Raw genomic sequence first — 21,659 nt, forward strand, 5'->3', positions numbered from 1 at the left:
GTGTCCTCAGCTATATGTAAGCACAAAAATGTTACTATGGAAACATTTATAGGCTTTCTAAAAGTATTGTGTGAGGGAATCAGCTAAGACTGATGTTTATCTTAAACACATAGCTTGTCCAATATTTAAACCTAATGGACAAGATGTGTACCAGTTGAAAATGTAATATTTATCCAATCATTTCTATTCTATCAATCTAGGTTCTAAAGCAATAGATTGCACTCATAGAGTAATAAATTTTTAGTGCATTTGGAGATAAAGGCTATCGGTGGTGATTGCTTAAACTCTTTTTGCTCAATCATCTGAATGGTGCAAATCAAAGCATTTTGTCAGACTGTGAGAAGTTTCACCTAGATATTGCTTCCCGCACACATGGGTCACCATATAAATTACATTCACGGTTTTACAGCATAGCTGGTGCTGAAAGTTAAATTGATGCCCAGTGGTGGAACTCGTAAAACATTTTCCTGTTAACACGACCAGGCAGAGTTGACATTGTTGATGGTGGGTTCAATCTAATAAACTGTTGGTTCTAACAGTGATTTTTACTGTGTTTCAGAGGTGATGATGATACAAGTTTAGTGATCCAGCAGTTCTTCCTGAATGACAGAAAATTAGCTCCACTGTCTATATTACCAAATGCTGGGAAGAGTAAGAGTAAGAGGCGATTGAAGCCTAATGTAACCACATGTTCTGAAAGATCATAAATTATAGGAACAAGCTCTTTAACTCAGTGTATACCTTCTTCATAAAGAAAAACACTGACTTTTCTCAAAAGAATGTATTATATATTATCTGTTGGAAATGCTTTATTATTATTATTCAAATATGTAGGCTGCGTCCACCTTTCACAATCTTTTACACAGATGTTTTAAGCTGATTATTGTTTCTGAAAGGAAAGCAGGTTTACATTTTTGTTATCTTTTTTTCTCTGTGTTTTCTAAAGTTACTTTCTTATAATGACTTTAAGCTTTGTCAAAGATTTTTAAATATGAACTACAGCAGCAGTCAATCTAAACATTTTATTCCCATAAGAGTAACTTTCAGGGGTTAATTTCTACTTGCAGTTACAAACAGTGGGTACTGTTTTAAGATTTATTTTGAACTACTTTTGCTTTGTTCATAAAGCTTTATGAAACTTTGTCTTACTTGAAAGTAAATTATTTTTTCCAATTTCTAGTTAAAATTCACAGGATGGTAACAAAGCCCTACTCTTTTATCAGTGTAAGTAGGTATCTTTCCAGTTCTTCCTTTTTTGACATTTTATCTGCTCCTGTAGCACTGTTGCACATTCATACTGAATTGGTGATCTTTTTGTAGTTTTGTTCCATTTTATGAGATATTACAGATCTTTTACTCACCACTTTAACATTTCTTATCCCAGCATATTCATGGATTTTTTTTTCATCAGGAGATGAGCTTTTTTGATGTGCAGATAAATGTTATCAGTGGTGCTACGCAGATGAAACCTGTCATGTACAAATAGCATGTATCAAGCCCTAAGCATGCAGAACCAGATACATCGGTTCATTTGCTGAAGCCTTGCAAAAAGAAATTAGTGCTGTAATAAAAGCCTTTGAGGCTCTCAGCCCTAATAATGGAGCTTTATAATAAACCCCCACAGATCATTGACTCAGTGGATAATCTTTTAGGAAAACTTTTCCCCTCCTCTCTCTTTTCCTCCCTTTTAAAGAACTGCAGTAAAAGTGGTAAGTAACATCTCTATAGGGAATGTATGTGGTATGAAACTACGTACCTGGGAAACCATAATTTAAAATTAAGAAATTTATTTACTGCTAAATATGAGATTACTCAAACAAGCTTATACTTTTTGATAATTTTCATAATTGATCTTAAACATGTACTAGTCACTGCTTTTTCTACATAGAATTCATATTAAGCATTCCTCCTAACTTAGTGCATTTTGTACATGAGGTTACAATTGGATTGTTGTGTACAACAGAGGCACAGAGTGAGGAGATCAAAATAAGGCAGAAGAGGAGTCAGGGAGAGAAATTGAGAGGAGGCATTCGGCTTGTCCTTAGACGTATTTATAAAGTGGTAGAAAGTAGGAGAAACGGAATGGGGCTATACACATTTATGTATACACAAAACTTTACACATAATTTCAAGGAGTTTGCAGATTTCTAAAGATTATATATGTACTACAGGTTTAGCACTATATTACAATGGTGACCAGACTGTTATTTCCATTAGAGTTTTGTTATACTTTTGGTGAAGAAACATTTTTTAAAATATCCCTAGTTACTTTTTGACTTTTACTTGACTGAGTTTTGGGAAAAAAAAAAAAAAAAGTCACTACTGGAGCTGATGATGAGGTTTGTAGATCCATTAACACAATTGGCAATGGTCACTAGTTTCTGGTTGTATAATTTACTGCATTTTTTGAGTGTGAGAGAAATATTGAAGATGCAGAATGCTTAAGAGGTTTTAGAAAAATTATTTATGAAAGTGCACTACTTTTTCCAGTGCATTAACTATTGTGATTATACATTGGTACAATATGTTCACATAGAATTTGATTTGATTTAAATGGGGGTGGGGGGAAGAGACTGAACATTTTCAATATTTATTGAAACACATAGTCCATTAAAGTAAATTATAGGGCAAATTTCACTGTGACAAGAACATTTGGGTTGATGTACTTAATAATCAGTCAACATTACCATTAGACCCTTTATTTATAAAAATTTATTATCACCAATTAGGAAAAATGCTCGCAAATGGAATTCAGCCCTAGCTTACTTACTGTGGAATAGTTGACCTCAAAAATCTTTGGCTCTTTACTTTTAATAAAATGATTCCAAATTTCTTTTTTGAAGCAACACACACTCCCCCACATAGCATATAGCAACTAACCACATGTAAAATGTGGTAGAATGACTGCAGTTGTCATTAGAGGGTAGCAGTAACTGTGTACTACTGTTTTCAAAAAGACTGCTGGGATAGTGAGAGCTAAGCTAGTTTTTAGAGGATAGTTTTATTAATTAGCTTTAAAAGGTGGTCTCCACAGGTTCATAAACATAATACTGTACATCTAGGGAAATCTAAAATGAAACTTTTGAAAGCAAGAACTGAATAAAGTTTGAGAGTAAATATGATAATATACATAAAATGTCTCAGCATATGTTTGATATAGGTGTTCTGTGCTGGATAAGTAGAAAAATAAAGTAATTTTTCTTAAAATTACCCTTATCTCTGAAATTCATTTGTCCTAAAACCAGTCCAGAATTTCTTAGATTGTTGGGAATGGCTTCTAGGAGACTTAAAACAGCTATTTTGTCTTAGTCTGCCTTTGTACTGTTGTAGATACTACCCTTTGGTTATATTTCTAATAAAATTCTTCGTTCCTCCCACCTCCCACCACAGCCTTCCCAAGTGTGAATTCCTTTAGGTCAGGTCTGCATCTTTTTCATCTTTGAATCTCTAATTCCTACATAGTGCTTCTTACATGCCCTTGAGAGCATAATAAACTATGTAATAACATAGTGGGTAAAACACCACAACTGCAACCCTTTTATTATGCTTACAGATTCTGTAGGTCAGGACTTTGAAAACCCAAGGGCAGCTCTTATCTGCTCTACCATGTCTGGAGCTTCAGCTAGGATGATTCAGTATCTGAAAATAACTCTAATTCAATGTCTGTGAGTAACTCTAAAGGCCGAGACTAGAACAGCTGCTGGAGGATCCAGTTCCTAGATGGCTTCTTCTTCAGTAACACATCTAGTTTCTAAGCTAGAATGGCTGGTGGACAAGCTTAGCTGGAACTGTTGACCTGAGTGCTGCCTGTGGCCTCTCGAACAGGGTATTCTCAGGATCATTGGAGTTCCTACATGGCATTTCAGGGCTCTAAAAGTGAGTATTCCCAGCAAACAAGGCAGAAACTTTATGGCCTTTTATTACCAAACCTTATAGCCACATAGTGTCATGTCTGCTGTGCTCTATTGGTCAAATCAGTCACAAGATCTCTCAGAATGAGGAAGTGTCAAATAATTTGTGGCCATGTTTTAAAAATTACACGTTTTTCAGCAAATGGTTGAATAGCCAAAGCAAGACAGAGTTAGAGATGGGGGGTGGGAGAGGATTGAGAGGAGGAAGAAAAATAAGGATTGTGAGATATTCTTAATATCACAGTAATTATTGGCTCCAGTGCTGCTAAGTTAGATAGATTGGTGGTCTCTTCCAAAATGAAAATGAGGGCATATTCCATAAATATTCTGTTCACTTGGATTGTTGCTTGTATTCTAATTTTATTTTTTAGTCACCAATTCCTAACTGCCCCTCCCTGCACCACTGCCGCCTGACCCTGTTCTTTTTTCTTCTATGATAATTTGGTACGTAACATTTTGGGTAAGATCCACTGCATGTGTGCTTGCTCCGTTATACCATTATACCTTCTTCCATTTACATTGGAAGAAGAAGATAATTGCATTTGAAATCCCAAGACAGTATAATAACTTCACATACTTTATAAGGCATGTACATTTTGTTGTGAGATTGTTTTCAGAGATGATCTCACCTTTGAGTGCTTTTAACCCCAAGGACAAAGATCCTCGACCTTAACTAGTGGTCCTACCCACATGATACTCTGGTAGTAGACAAACTTGGAGACTGACGAGCTTCATATTCAGCCATAATCTCCCTCTCTTTTACTTTCATCCATTACCTTGTACCCACACATTTGCTATTAAATTTGAAGGATGAGTTCCTGGAAATGGGAGCCCTAACTGAATACAAGCAGTGCAAGTTGTCACAATCAGATGATGATCATTCTCCTGTTCTTTTAGAAATTCCTAGGCTACAATGATGTCTGTAGTTCCTTATAGTTACAATGCCAAAGGATGTACCCAAGCCTTAATTGTGGCCTTCACCCTCAACCATTTCCTTGAAGGCATCTTGTGATGCTGTAAAACTTAAATTTTAACATCCAGCATGAAAATTTTTATTTGACTTTGTGTGTGTGTTAACTTCAGGACTATAACCTGTTGGTCATAATGTTGACACTTGGAGGTGAAGCTGATGATTATGGGTCAGCACTGATGTTTATGGGTAGATCTGCCCATGCTCACTTTTATTAGATGAGAGCATAAGATAACATTCAAGCACTGGCAAAATGTATAGATATAGATATACAAATGTATAGATATAATTATATATATATGTGTAGTATGTTTTAATGAGTAGTTATATAGATTTGTATATGTACAAAATCACACTGCACATACTTAATCAGGTTGGGTTTTTTTAATAAAAATATTTCAGAAACAACTAGCATTGTAACATTAGCATGTTGCAGTTAAAGAGGATGTTTAAATGTATAAATGTGTTAGGCAATCCTTATAAGCATTAGATTATCTGGAAACAAACCATGAGGAATATATATGTTGGGTATATAAGTTGGTTTTCCTTCATTTCCAGCTACCTTAAAGACTGTTTACTTGTGGCTCTAACTTTTTGAGATGACATGATCCTCCATGACCTGTTCCTTATCAATACTATAGTTACATTATACAAATGTATAGTTACGTTGTTCCTTATCAATACTACAGTTCCTTATCCATACTATAGTTACTGGCACTTGACTGAAGGTAATACCATCTACTAGTAATACCACACTGTTTGTGAATCCCTTCATGCAATTCATGCAATTTCATGTCACTATGCTTTACTCATTATTTTAACTTTCTGCAACTCTATTATTTTTTCAGTTAACTAATATGACTTCTGTAACAGGTAATGGCATGTCTTCTCCAGGAAGTCTTCTCTGAACCCTGTTGTTTTGCGGATTATAATACTCTTTACATACCTCTGTGTCAGCACTTCACTGTACGTTCTTTGAAAGGAAGTACTGTATTTGATAGCATCTAATACAATGCCTCACGTAGTTAACAGACATTGACATGTTCATTAAGATGATCTGAACTATTAGGTAGAATGATTCTTCAGTCTGATTGTACTCTTTGACTCTAGGTTCAGATTTCCGAAAACATTTTCGATAGTGTTACTTCAATTTTCTGTTTTCATATCAAATTATATCCCCCTGTTATAATTAACTGTCCCTCGTAACTTTCAGTTTTTCTCCCCCAGAATTTGGCAATGACAGGCTTCTCCTTCCTTTCCCTCACAAAATGCGAAATAATTAATGTTGGCTTTTTCCTTCATAAAGTAACTCAAAATGCACATTAGCTCTTACCTGGATGTTTACAGAAACTTCTTAATTAGCCCCTTTTATCTTTAGTCAGTTCTTATTCTGACCCATTCCGTTTGCCATTACTTGATTAATCTTTCCCAAAGCACTTTTTTCATTATATCACCCTCCAGTTCAAAATCCTTCAGTATCTTCTTACCACTTTAAGAATGAAGTCTTGATTTTTCTTTTAACAGCAGGGTTAACCATTTTTGTATTCTAGTATCAGACATAGTGACTAGCACTGAGTAACTTCTTCTGAAGTGAATGAAGAGAACATATGACTGAACAAATGGAACACCATTTCTATTCTTAAATTTATTGCCTTCCAATGCTACTATAAAAATTCTCCATTATAATCAAAGTGCTTACTTTTTTTTCATTCTTCAAACACCTTGCTCTTTTGTATATTCCTCTTAAGATGTAAATTATATTACCCTTCTGCTTTTGTGACTTGTTATCTCCACTTTGATTTTATCCAAAGTCCTTATATGGCTTACAAGATCTTACGTGATCTGGAACCCTGCCAACTGTGCCAAGCCCAGCACCTTTGCACTTGCTTTTTTTTCTCATTGGAATGTTTTTCCCCATGTACCTATGTGTTTCCCTCCCTTACTTATTTAGATCTTTACTCAAATGTCACCTTAAAAGGTGTCTCCTGATCATTGTACTTGAAATATTAGCTTCTATCAGTCATCATCCCCATACTTTGATTTCTTTTTTATACATAAAGCTCACCACAAGTTGAGGTATTACATGTTTGTATGTTTAATTATCTGTCTCTCATTAGAATATAAGTTCCCAGAAGGCAGAGACTTTGTCTGTTTGCTCGTTTTGTACCCTACTGCTTAGAAAGTTTGCTGTATGTGTTGAATTAGCGAGTAAGTGATTTGATTTTATATACCTTTGTGTTTTTACTTTCTTCCTTTTCACCTAACCACTCCTTACTTATCCTTTGAGAATCACTTCCATGCCCATTTTCTTATGCTTTCCCCCAAAGGTTTTTCTCCTCTGAATTGGTAAAACAATCTTATACTTTGTTTTGCACTTATACCTATAAAGGAGTAGTTTTCAATCCTCCTCCATGACAGAATTATGTACGATCTTGTTACTTAGTCTATGAACAGCCAGTTGCATGGCCATTTCCTTATCTGTTGCAGGAATTAAATAGGGCCTATTCAATAAATGAAGTAATTATTGATCAGAAAAATCAAAGATTGCTTATTGAAAATACATATACCAGATCTATTCTAAGTGTTTGACCTTTATTAATTTAATTCTTTAGGTACTATTATTATCCCCTTTTTTTTTAGATGAAGAAAGCCAAGAAGGTGACTACCCACAATATGGTCCATCATGGGATAGCAGCATCTGCCTGATAGAAATGTAGACCCTCAGCCAGGCACAATGGCTCACACCTCGAATCCCAGTACTTTGGGAGGCTGAGGTGGCCAAATCTCGAGGTCAAGATATCGAGACCATCATGGCCAACATGGTGAAACCCCATCTTTACTAAAAATACAAAAATTAGTGGGGCATGGTGCCATGCACCTGTAGTTCCAGCTACTCGGGAGGCTGAGGCAGGAGAACTGCTTGAACCCGGGAGGTGGAGGTTGCAGTGAGCTGAGATGGCGCCTCTGCACTCCAGCCTGGCACCAGAGCAAGACTCTGTCTCAAAAATAAACAAATGAAATGTAGACCCTCAGACCAACTGCGTCAGGAATTACAAACAAATAGTAAATATTATGATTAGGCCCAATGCTGAAGATGCAGAAAGATCTTTAGTGAGGCCAGGACATTAGTATTTGTAGAAAGATGTGCAGATGATTTTGGTGGTAGTCAACACTGGGAACTACTTACAATAATAAAAAGGAAGTGGATCCTTGTTACTACTGTGTTGTAAAATACAGTGAAACATAATCGAAAAACTAATTTTATACTCACAATCATCTATAAAGTCAAGACTAATGAAAATATGAGAGTAAATTCTAAAATTGATGACTTTTTACTCGTATGTTTTTATACCAGTGCTAGTTACTGTTTCTGGAACATGGGCAAGCAACTTCATTTTAAGCACTTCACCTCCATTATTGTATATAAGACAGCATTATTATAGACATGCCTGGTTTGCTAGGTTCATCAATGGATTCCTGATTTGTTGTTCTTTCCCAGTCTTGCAAATTAACTCAATTGTGGGGCATAGGAAAATTTTAAATTATCACACATTGTTGACCTTTGGAATTCATATAGAGCCTGGCACTCCCCAGAAGTATTAAACTTTTTATGCATCTGGTATATCACCTGGGATTGGCTGTTATACTACTTTATAACTACGTTTATTAAGAACTTACATATGAATGAGTGAATACAGCAGTGTGACATTTGGAACATGTGTTATTTATTTGTGTAGTAAAATGGTATTTGAGGCAGCGGTAGCATAATGATTATAGAATTGGGGCATTGAAGCTAGACTGTTGGGGTTCAAATCCTGGCTCTGCTGCTTACTAACAGCATGACCCAAGCAAATTACTTATCCTTTCTGTACTGAGATTCCTTGTTTATAAAATGAGGACAATAAAGTACCTACAAATTAAATTCGTTATTAAAGGTCAAACACTTAGAATAGGGGTAGTGCATATATTATCATTAAACAGTTTTTAATTCTCTGGCCAACAATAATAGTTACTCTTTATTGAATATGTCTCATTTAATTCTTGCAGCAGATGAGGAAATGACCATCCAACTGCTAGTTGGCAAAATAGGATATATACTCTAGTATGTCTGTCTCTGTATCTTTCTAGTGATGCTCGAATGCATCTAAGAACATGTTTATTGGGATTTAGAAGCAGTAGTGCATATTGTCTTGCCTTGCAGTCAATAAAAGTGCATATTATTTTGCCTTGTCTACAAAGTACTTTTACCTAAATGCTGTGACATTAATGTTTTAGCAGCTCCATAGAGGATAATAGGGCATTATTTCCATTTAACGGATGAAAAACTGAGGCTTAGTAGTTTTCCAGAGTCACAAGCTGATCTTTTCTGTCTTAGAAAAGAGTTCATTTGAAGAATTCTCCTTACATCTCAAGGAGCCCTTATTTTTCTCTGTAATTGTATGTGATGGTAAGCATCATTACCACTGCTGTGCTTTATCATCAAAACAGTCAACAAACTCTTCGCTTTGATTTCACATATTCATTCATTCATCCATCCATCCGTCCATCCATCTACCACCTACTCACCCCTCCTCCACATATGCACAGACACACAGATGTACTGGGGCATCTGTTACATGGAGGCATTGCAAAGTATGCTTGAATTGCTGCTTGCCAGCTTGGTTTCTGGCTTACTGCTTCTCCCTGATAATTTGGGCATGCACAGGATTGCGGCTCAGGATTGAAGCTACCATTATCTCAAGTTGAGGCTTTGTAAAAGTCTCTTCATACCTAGAAGGTGTTTGTTGTTTTTTCTCAATTTTTTGAAGACAGGATTGGATTAGATGATTTTTCAGGTAACTTCCACTGTTTAAATTTCAGGGTTTTTTTGTTTTTCTAATGGCTAATGCTATTACCTTAGTTATGTTATATTCTTCCTGGATAATAAGGCAAAGTGAGCCCTGTTTCACAGATACAAACAAGTATGACAAGAGGATTCAGTGTCCAAGGTTTTTTAGTGAGTTTAGCTGAAGCTAAAAATGGTTATAGAGTGTCCTGATTCCCATTTAGTTTTCCATCAGTTAAATCAATAAGATACTTAGAATAATTACTCATAATGGTTTGGAACAACTTTTTGACTTAAAACTTTCCATTATATTTTTCACTAATACAGATTTTTTTAAAGTTACCACGTTTGCAGTAGAGTTAGAAGAGGAATTCAATTATTGCTTTTAATCCTTACTGGTCATATTTATTATATTATGCTTTTTCCATGTGATGCAAAGCCCATCAATAGACAATTTTAATTTTCCTTAAACTTTGAGGCATCGTGTATTAGAAATAATTAATATACAACTGTGAATACCAGGAAAGTAATATGTAGGTTGTCATACCTTATTCTATAACAGTTACAGGAGAAACAATGGTATGCCAAGATTAGAAGCTAGAACTATAAGCAATGGTCCAGTAAGTGTTCCCAGAAGCCTGCCTAAGTTACTAGGGAGGAGCAGAAACAGAAGGACCAGACTGGCAGGTAGAAGTTTCAGGTACAGGTTTCCATGCCTCTCATATGACAGATGCCTCAATAAATTTGTGTGTCTGTGGGCATAAGATATCTGTGTGGGAGTAGAGAGGTAGGGGCAAAATGGATAAGTGAACATATGAAATCAAAGCAAGAAGTAGCAGACTGATAAAAACAGGAAATCTTGGAAAGTGGGGCAAAAGAGCAGTCAGATGAAAGAATCAGGAAAATACTTGAAGATAATGAGGAAAGCTAAATGAGGCAGGGTAACTGAGCTAAAATAGAAGCATAAGAACACCTAGATAATTGGTATGTGAAAATGTGGGTGTTTATATAGTGTAACGATAGGCTTCTAAAAACTGTTCGGAATGTTATTTCATGTGGTCTTCACAATAACCCTGTTAGGTGAATATAGCAACAATTGTTCCTATTCTTGACTCCAAAGAAAACAGCGAGTTGGGAGGTTACTTGTTTTTCCAAAGTCACACAGCTCTGGATAGCTATGCTAATAGCCATGTTTATTATGCAGCATAGTTACTCCTTTTGTCTCAATTTTCTCATATGTAAGATTTGAATAATAATTATGTCTACCTCATAGGATGAGAAACAATGCTTATAAAACACTTTGCCTGGTGCTGGTCTCATAGTAAATACCAATAAATGCTGGACATTTCTGTTTTTTCCACCATGAGAGCTGCAATTTGAATAACTTGACATTCAGCAAATTTATTTTGCTACTGTACTATATTGTATCTTTTATAATATAAGAGGGCTGGTTACATATGTTTATTTCCACATGTGTGTATTTCCAAACTGATGTTAACGTGAAATCTGTCTTTACTCAAATAAAATAATTGCCAAGTGTTGGGAGATCCTACATCCTTGTGTTATGCCTTTTAAGAAATCACGTATTTTTCCTTTTATGCAAAAAATCTACTTTCATATTTCTACTGTTTGTGTTGAAGAAGGTAGATAATGCCTCATAAAACGGCCATCACCCGGAACTATATTACATTCTTTATAATATTTTATATATGTTTTGTGTTTTCTTTTACATTGTTACCTCTAGTGACAAAACTTCTTCTAATATTTGCATTTTTGTAAATGTACCTTCAGCAGATATGCAGTGGTCACATCTAATATAATACATTTATTTTTCAATACTCTGTATAATTAGTTTTCTGGTCCAAACATGTGATTTTAAAAATTATCAGTGACTGCAAAGGGTATTTATAGCTCTTTGGTTATAGTGCAGAAATTTGGTTCTTCCTTCAGACTTCCATTACAGTACACCCTTGGCATTTCCTGTACTTGTCACTTATTTCTTTATGTTTAAATAAATTATTATTATAAGGTCTTAGACAACTTTGTTCTGGTTTAAAAATAGCAGGTAATCATTCTTCTTATCCAGACTGAAAAAGCTTGAATGTTCAAACTATTGAGCAGAAAGCATTTTGCGTATTCCCAGAGATATTAGCTTCTTTTCAAATCCAAAAACACTAAGTGGGTGCACATTTCCAAAACAAGTGTGGTTTGGGGTCATTGTTGTACTCTTAATTGAAACTCATCTTTGCTGTTTTAACTCAACCTTGGAGAATGTAATCTGTGGCTTTAAAATTGTTTACCTCACAATAGTTTTGTTTATTTTTTTATTAATTATTCTTTTTTTTTTTTTTGGAGACAGTGTCTCACTGTTGCCCAGACTGGAGTGCAGTGGTGCAGTCTCAGCTCACTGCAACCTCTGCCTCAAGCAGTCCTCCAGCCTCAGCCTCCCGAGAAGCTGGGACTACAGGCGCGTGTCACCACGCCCAGCTAATTTTTTGTATTTTTAGTAGAGATGGGGTTTCACCATGTTGTCCAGGCTGGTCTTGAAATCCTGAGCTCAGGCAATCCACCCACTTCAGCGTCCCAAAATGCTGGGATTACAGGCATAAGCCACTGCGCTCGGCCTTCTTTTTTTTTTTTAAACCTAATGGATTCAGAACTTTGAATCATATCCCCACATTAGCTCCTAGTTATACTCCCTGGTACCTCAACAGTTTTGTTCTGGAGAGGTCAAAGGTGGTTCACATTTGTTGGCCTTTCTCATTATTGCCTTGAATGCATGTTTTCTAGCATCTCTTCTTGTAGTCTTTCCTAGTGTTAGAATTCTGGTGTTGCTCCTTGCCCTTCAAAAGACACAACTACATGTGGCTTTTCCAGCCCCTTTTCTTAAGCTTTCTGAAATTCCTTTATTTTGTTTGTTTATTTTTTGAGACAGTCTTGCTCTGTCACCCAAGTTGGAGTGCAGTGGCACAATCTCGGCTCACTGCCTCCACCTCCTGCGTTCAAGCAATTCTCCTACCTCCTGAGTAACTAGGATTACAAGCGTGTACCATCATGCCTGGCTAATTTTTTTTTGTATTTTTGTTAGGGATGGGGTTTCACCATGTTGGTCAGGTTGGTGTTGAACTCCTTGGCCTCAAGTGATCCACCCACCCTGGCCTCCCAAAGTGCTGGGGTGAAATTTCTTTAACCTAAGTCAAAAGAGAAGATAATCAACAATGTTTACTTCACTTAAAACTTGTGTGTGTGTAGGTACATAAGAGTGCATGTCTTAGTGTGTAAAAGAAAAGTGGGCTTCAGAGTCAGATTTGAGTTCAGATGATGGGGCTAGCCCTTTGTAGCCTTGTGGCCATTGGGCATATTTAGCTTTCCTACTGTTAGCTTCATCATCTATAAAGAAGATTAATGATACCTATCCCATAGAGTTGTTCAGATTTTAAAAGAATTTAATTAATTTAAGGAATTCCTAGCACATACATAGAGGTCAATCAGAAATGTTACTCCTTCCTAGGGAATAGATTTTAGTTAGTAAATAAAAGGGCCTTTTTAGAAATGGTGAGCAAAATCCATCCTGCTCAAGTACCATAAGATATTTATTGTCTTTTGGAACCAATATACTTTGAAAAAGCTATAAAGGGTAGTAAAAATGGTGGTGTTATTTTACATGGATTCCACTGTGTAGAAATGTGCTCTGAACTTTTGCTATGTTGATATAGGCAGTTGAGTTCGTTGCCAGATGGATTTTAGTGGTGTGTTACTTAACCTCACTCTAAGATAAAGGAATTGAAATGGTTCTCTAGCCACTAGTTCAAGTTAAAAGCATCTCCGGCAAGTTTTTACAGAGAGGACATAGCAGATATTTGGTTAGCTTTTATGAGAATTGCTTACCGTATACTCCTTCCCCTGCCATTTGTGCACTTGTTTTTTCAATATTTCAGATAGCGTTAAGTAACATCACATAATTATCCAGGAATTCCAATGTAAAGGGGCTGAAGGCTCTAATGTTATACAATTTATACTTAGAATTTTTACTCAGTCTTGGGTAGTTATGCGAAATGTTCTAAGATGTGGTCTTATAACCAGCTTGATCTTTCTGTGGAATTGCTTTAGATACATGTGCTAGTTCTGTGTTTTGTATAGTTCTTTCATGTATCCACTTCCCCTAAACTGTTTAAAAACATCAAACATCTTTTTTAAAGTACTTTCTTATTTTTCTTAGTGGAATGCTATCTCTGTTAAAGGAATTCTTCTCCATCATTTCCACTGGTTGTTTTTTTGCTGCTTTCTGTATAATTGAAAAGAAAATAAAAAGTAGATGTAAGGATGATATACATGAGTTTATGTCTATTCAGTTGATCTGGCAGTAATATAAACAGAAACAGGAATAATAGCATGGTTGTACATTTAGTTTTAAATAATCATATTATCAGTGGGTACACAACATAAATACCTTCTATTTCACATCACTAAGAAGATCTCTTATTTCCCTCTCTTTGGTAACCTCAGTTTCCTGAACAAGTTTCTATTAAGGTCTAGATATATCTAAATTTTTGGTTGAATTAATCAGCAAAAGTGAGCAAATGATGAGACAAAATCTGAGGCAGTATCAAATTATGTTTTATTATTTTATGAAGAGTAACTTGTTATTGTATATTATTGCCTACCAAGTGAGAATGATTATGAATCTTTTGGGACCAAAGTACTAAGATTGTATCTAACATGGTTTTATCTACTACACAAGGCCTGTGTCTTCTAAACAAAGAAAGTATTTTAATTTAAAATACCACACATAAGCCAGATATTCTTAACGTCCTCTTGGTACATCCATGTTCTAAAGCCCTCAGGAGAAAATGGTTTAAAAAGTTGTTTTCATGTCTAGATTTTAAGTAAAAATCATTTGTCATGTGTGAGTTCCCAAATGCAGACCTTCACTCTGAAGCTGCCTCTTTCTCATTTGGATCTGACATATTAAAAAGTATATAATTAATGGTTGACATTAGTAATTAACATTAACTTTATGATGCTTAATATGCCATCATTCATCCATCAAACAACCAGAAATGCATGATGTCTTGGCATAAAGGTTTTTAATTATATAAAATGGTTCTCATATGATATAAATGGAAAAAGCTCAAAATGTACTTTAAGAAGATTTTTGTAACCATTTGTTAAGCATATTAGCTGTATTTTTATTTCTTTTTAGGAGTATGCATCAACAATTGTGTCAGGAACTTCAAAGGGACAATGTGGACCTGTTTGTACAGTCTTCATTATCAGCTAAAGAGCGCCACCTTGCTGCAGTTGCCAGTGCACTGTGGAGACATTTCTTTTCATTTTTGAAGAGTCAGAGAATGTCACAGGTAGTGCGTTTCTCACAACTTGCGGATGCAGCTGCAGGTCAGCATTAATTATTAATTTGCTAATTTCTCTTTTTGCAGACTCTTTGTCAGTATTTTTGTTTATTTTCTTAGTAACAAACTCTTCTATAGCAAACATTTTGTCAGCCAGAAAGATGAAACAAATTACATATTAATAAATTGGGATATTTTGGATAACTTATTACTAAAAATTAAATGATGATTTGCTAAAAATAAGATAATTTTCTATCCTGAAAATATTGAATGTACAGAAGCTTTTCTTATACATGTAATATTTTGGAAGATAAACTAGCATTTGATTATGTGTGATTCAAGTAGTTTATTTTCGAATTGTATGAGCAGGTATATAGGTATAAGATGAAGTTAATTTGTGCAAAGAGCAAAAGAATATAAAATAAATACAACTTCAACCCCAAGAGAATGAGATCAGAATGACATTGAATATTGTTTTGACTTCTACTAGATTCTACTGTAAGTTGTAATTTTTACTTAATTTGATTATTAACCTAAAGATATATCCTTAGGCTTTAGGGAACTCTGGATCTCATGAAATTATAGGCAAGAATTTGAATATATGTGCATATATGCCATTTCTAAGAAGAGACCATTATCTTCTCAAGGGGGTATTTTGCTCAAAGTATGTTAAGAAGTATTGAAATAGACAGTGATTAATGTGGTAACTCCATGTACTTAAATGAATGAAGTTCATTTAAAGGTATTTAATTTATTTTTAAATAATGCTTTTAAAAACCTAAGATGGAAACCAGCATTTATCCTAGTGTGTGCGAGGAAAACTGAGCTTAAAGCACTGTGTAAAAGACTGAATGATTTAAATTTGAAAAGATTTTGAATTCTAACAACACTTCTATAATTAAGACTTTACAATGACAGATTAAAGAATTGTGACAGGACAGCAGTTTTCCAACTACTGTAATATCTATGAAAATAAATATTGATATTCAATCAGTTTAAGTAGTCATTAATAGATGATATAACTTACCTTGTGTATTGTGTACATGCATCATCCCAACTGCCAGTCAGTCAACAAAAATAATAATGCATCAGTTTACTCAGTGCTGTCTTAGATGCTGAAGATAAATGGTATATAAATAGAAAGCAGAATATGTGGGCTTTGGCTTTGATTTGAAATAAAGACTTGATCGTTTAGGAGAGAATGATTTTCTTCATGTAAAAAAAGTTATGGAGTACCTACTTTAATAGGCATTGGAGAGATACTAGTGGAGAAGAAGGACAAGAATACTTGCTCTCATGGAGCTAATAATCTAGTGTTGGGGCATAGGAAGACCACTAAATGAATAAATAGTGTAATGTGTGGCAATAAATGCTGTGGGAAAGAGTGGAAGTATAGGATAGGAATACAGAAGGCCAGAGGCAGTTGTAATTTTAAATAGAGTGGTCAGGAAGGCCCAAGTAAGTAATATTTGTGCAAAGAACTGAAGGAGATGAGAGACCATGCTTTGCAGAAGTCTGAAGGCAAGAACATGTCTGGTGTGTTTAATAAACTATAGGGAAGCAGTAAAGGCTCTTGTGGAATGAGAAAGGGAAAAAGAACTAAGAGTTGGATCAAGAAGTAATGGAGAGCTAGTTTGTGTTTTGCCTTGTAAGTGGTTATAAAGACTTTTGCTTTTACTCTGAGATTGGAAACTGTTGAAAAGTTTTGAGCAGAGGAGTAATAAGATTCCTCTGGCTGCTAGGTTGAAGCTAGACTTATAGGAAGACTAGGCAAGGGAAGAAGCAGGAAGGCAGTTAGGGAACTATTGTAATAACCCAAAAATGAGCAGCTGTGGCTAGAGTGGTAGTGGCAATAGAGGTAGTGAGAAGTGGTCTTATTTCCCATCTGAAGAAAGTATTTTCAAGGTAGAGCTGACAGAATTTGCTAAGTGGGTAAGATACGGTAACCAAATAGATAAAGAGAGGAATTAAGGGTAACTATAGACATTTGCTGAGATGAGGAAGATTGAGGTAAGAACAGATTTTATGAGGAAAGACTAACATTTTTATTTTGGACCTTTTTTTAAGATGTTCATTAAATCCAAGTAGACATGTTAAGTAGGCACTTGGATAATGATCCTAGAGTTCAGGAAGAGGTCCAAGCTAGAGATTTAAAGTTGGAAAGCATCCACATATGAATAATTCTTTAAAACCATGAAACTGGATGAGATCACCCATAAAGTAAGTATGGATGAAAAGAAAAGTTTGAGGACTGGGCCTTAGGGTATTCCTCTGTTCAGATTTGTTAGGGTCAGGAGGAACAAGAAAGGAGATTGGAGAGGAATGAAGGTAAGTTAAGAAAAACCAGAGAAGTGTGGTGCCCTGGAGCCCAAGGAGAGGAAAGTGATCAACAGCTCAGTTTCTACAGATGGATCAAGTGAGATAAGGTCTGAGAATTAATCATTGGATTTAATAAGAGGGAAGTCACTGTTGACCTGAAAGAGCAGTTTGTATGCAGTGAAGAGGCAAAGGCCTGATAGAAGGTGATTCCAGAGGAAATGTGAAAAGAGGAATTGAAGACTGCAAATTTAGATTAATCTTTCTGAATATCACTGTTTAAGAGAAGTAGAAAAATAGGGATAAAAGCTAGAGGGGTCAAAGAGGAAGGTTTGTTTTTGTATAGTTTTTAAATAACATGGGAGAAATTTCAATATATTTAAAATGCTTACAGGAATGCTCCAAAGTGAAGGAAAATTGTGTGGTACCAACAAAGTCACTTTTGTTTTAGTACCAAGAGAAAATGGGATCCTATAGCGAACTTGGCCTCAGTTCATCTCTAGTAGAAGAAGAGAAGGCAGAATAAGTGAGCCCAGATGAAGGCAACTGGGTGAATGTGGTAGCAGCTTGTGAGAGTTCTCTTCTGATGTTTCTTGTTTCTCTGTGAAGTATTCAGTCAGTCCATCAGCTGAAAATGAGGAAGGAGCAGAAGGTGCTGGCTGTTGATGAAGAGTGAAGAGAAGATGTGCAATTGTACCCTAAGAGAATAAAAGACTGAATGGACTAGGGAAATGTCGTAGGAATGCTGGCCAATTCTAAGAGCCTACTTGAAGTCTGTAGTCATAAATGTAAAGTGGTATCAGTCAGCATGGTTCTTCTCCAGCCATTTAATACTGGTACAGGTGCAGGTACATATGGAGAAAAGGCCAAGAGTTTGAATTAAACAGGTGATGGTTTTTCCAGGCAACTACACATATCAGGAAAGGAGCAAGAGTTGGTAGTATAAATGAATTAGTATAATAATGGACCATGCAATCAAGCTTCCTAAAGAGGGACAGAGAAGACGTGGAGACAAGGAGGGATGAGGAAACGTTTGTAGGATCAGTGGATTGTAGGTCCTGATGGAATCAAAGAATTGTTGGAGTTGGGGGAGAAGAGGAAAGTTGGAAAGCTAGTTTGGAGTCAAAAATTGGGGTACTTTACAATTGAAATTACAGAGATTATAGTTACTGGTTAATGCCAAGGTCTCTGGGTATCAGCATGGAAGTGAATGGCTGGCGTAGAATGGAAGATAGATTGATTAAATCAGAGTTGTTCAAGAAATCGAGAGTTCATGACACTGGAGAAAAATAATCACAAAAGATTATGGCAGGAGTGCTGTTGGAGAGCATGATAGTGAGCTACAGTCTACAAAGAATGAGAGGAGGAGGTCAACTAGAAAGTAGTAGGTAAATGCAACAAAGATAGTGACTAGTACAACCTGAAGATATGAAATTCAAAGCTAGCAATTTTAGGGAGGAAGAAGGAAGAATAGTCTAGAAGCAGCAATGTGGACCAAGGAGTAATTTCACCCTATTGGTAGATCAAGTGGTATACAGGGAGTAGGAGAATAGACAGCCACCATTTCAGAAAGCTGCATAGGAGTTCTTAATAAATAATGTGTTTGACAAGCAATATTGTACAAAATGAGTTTATGGGTTCCCAAGAAAAACCACAAAATACAACATATTTGTTTAGCATGGTTAACTAAGGAATTCTAGTTCCTAGACTTTGTGAGTTCTAAAGGAAGTGGAGTGTCATTGATTGTAGGAGATCTCTGTTTAATAGAAGAGAGTAAGGTGAGAATGAACTGTTCACCTGTGGCATATGACAAGTAAATTTGCTTCCTTGGAAGACTAGATGCTAGACATATTTTATAAATAGGTCTTTTGAATGGTGGAGGCACATTAGCCGAAACCTCAGGCATAGAATTTGTAATTGGGGGAGCCATTATAGATCTGTAATGATAATGCAGAGATAAATTCTTCTAGGCCTTTCTTGGAGATCAAGATGCTACAGAAATTTCTATGACAACATGAATTTGTTCAGTTTTAGCTTTTTGTTTGCTCTACATTTCTAAATAGAACATTTTATTTTTTGGTACTTTAAAAAAAAAAAAAAAGCTGTTGTTATAATTGGCCAGGGATGTGTGGGTCAGAAATGGTTTTTAAAGGTTCTTCACCTTAAGTTTCTCTCATTTTGAATCTAGACTTTACTTTGCTAGCAATGGACATGCCAAGCACAGCTCCATCAGATTTTCAGCCTCAGCCAGTTATATCAATTATTCAACTTTTTGGTTGGGATGATATCATCTGCCCTCAAGTCGTAGCAAGATATTTAAGTCATGTCCTACAAAATAGGTACGTGCTTTTCTTTCAGGCATACACATTAATGCAAACCTGTGACAGATCAGTATCCTAGGAAGCTAAGAATTTTCAAAAATGAGAACTGATCTCTACTACATATACTCTCACTTTGTCAGGTTTTTGCTTTCAGTTTTATCAGCCTTTCGACAGTAGTAATAGTAAGAACACTAACTTATGTTTTGTGGCCTGCTTTAAAAAAAAAGAAGTTGTTTGTTAAGAAACTGTTTTTGTAAGACTGCCTTATCATCCTGAAGTCACCTTTCTACACATCCCACTGTGAAAGAAATTACACATTTATTATTACTGAATCTGTAAGACACTGGTATTTATTACAGTTTTTTATTTAATGATAGCTTTCCTTTTTACTAGTAGATTTTTAAAGATTTCACTCTTAACTCATGAAATCATGAACAAGATACTTCACCTGAACAATGTCTTCCTTATCTATAAGTATTTCCTGCCACATTACACAAAAGATCTGAGGAACCTCACTTGAAAAAAATATACAATAAATAAAGTTACAATAGAAATAGTGTAGAATGATCAGGAAGATTTGAATAACAACATCAGGATGAGGGAAAATAAATTAAATATACAAGCCTAAGAGGTCTTAGTCCTCTTTTTAGTAACAGCTGCCTGTAGAGTGAGAGAGCATATGTTCATGACCACTTCTCTGTTTACTTTTTCTAGGGTTTTTATTTTTATTCTGCTTGCCACTTTCTTCATTACTATCTCACCTAGCTAGTTATAATAAGCCCTTGCTTTTCCCTTGGTAGCCATATTCTTTTCTGTCTTCTTCCTTAGCATAAACCTACACACATGCTGTGTGTACACATGGCATATGTGTAGGTTTATGAGATCTTAGTCCTCTTAGGCCTGTATATTTATTTTATTTTCCCTCATCTTCATGTAGTTTTTGTCCAAGCTACTGGTCAGTGGAAATGAAGAGATATGTAGTTGGTGAGCTAAGTCTTTTCCTAAGGAAGCTCAATAAGCAGTATCATTAAGTATACATTTTATCGTTGGGCTTTCTGTTGTAAAGTAAGAGAGTTAATGTCAGTTGGATTACTTTTACAGTCACTTTTAGTTTGATAATTCTTTAATAGTAATGAACATTTATATTATGTATTAAAGACTTTTGTTGAAATAGTTTGAAATAATTTCCACTGAAAAAATAATATTGTTAGTGTATTAGTAACATTTGAAGAAACTGAAATGCAGAGGTGTTATATAGCTTTGGGAAAGTTGTAAGGTAATAAATGACCAGTCTGTGTTCTTCTTCATTGTGTACTTTTTTATGACAACTTATATTCAAGGTATTTCAAAACAACATTTTTAGAGTTTGTATGAATTTAAAAAAATTTGGACTTTACATAACATTTTATATTTAGGTTAAGACCATCCCCGTCCTCTCTACCCTGACTAATGAATGGATTAGAAATCAGGTTTAGTGGCTGGACGCGGTGGCTCATGCCTGTAATCCCAGCACCTTGGAAGGCCGAGCCGGGTGGATCACAAGGTCAGGAGATCGAGACCATCCTGGCTAACATGGTGAAACCCCGTCTCTACTAAAAATACAAAAAATTAGCCGGGCATGGTGACGGGTGCCTGTAGTCCCAGCTACTTGGGAGACTGAGGCAGGAGAATGGCGTGAACCCAGGACGCAGAGCTTGCAATGAGCCAAGATCACACCACTGCACTCCAGCCTGGGCAACAGAGTGAGATTCCTTTAAAAAAAAAAAGAAAAGAAAAGAAATAAATCAGGTTTAGCCAGCCCATTGTCTTCATAGAAATAATTATTTTTTAAATCTGGCAAATGCTATTTTGCGAGGTAATTTTTAGTAACAACTCTCCGTATAGTGAGAGAGCATACACGTTCATGACTACTTCTCTGTTTACTTATTCTAACGGCCACTGATTTTTATTCTACTTGCTACTTCC

At 35.6% G+C, this 21,659-nt stretch overlaps 1 protein-coding gene across 1 annotated transcript in view; it reads left to right on the top strand.

The window, feature by feature from the left end:
* The window catches only part of MMS22L (MMS22-like, DNA repair protein), a 138,518-nt gene that overhangs the window by 83,098 nt on the left and 33,761 nt on the right, over window positions 1-21,659 (top strand). Inside the window, exons 15-16 of the mRNA XM_011955161.1 lie at window positions 14,910-15,103; window positions 19,562-19,712. Coding sequence (XP_011810551.1) covers window positions 14,910-15,103; window positions 19,562-19,712 — 345 coding nt within the window. The remainder of the gene's footprint in view (window positions 1-14,909; window positions 15,104-19,561; window positions 19,713-21,659) is intronic.

This window comes from Colobus angolensis, unplaced genomic scaffold, assembly GCF_000951035.1.
Source record: "Colobus angolensis palliatus isolate OR3802 unplaced genomic scaffold, Cang.pa_1.0 Scaffold398, whole genome shotgun sequence".
Taxonomy (NCBI): Eukaryota; Metazoa; Chordata; class Mammalia; order Primates; family Cercopithecidae; genus Colobus; species Colobus angolensis.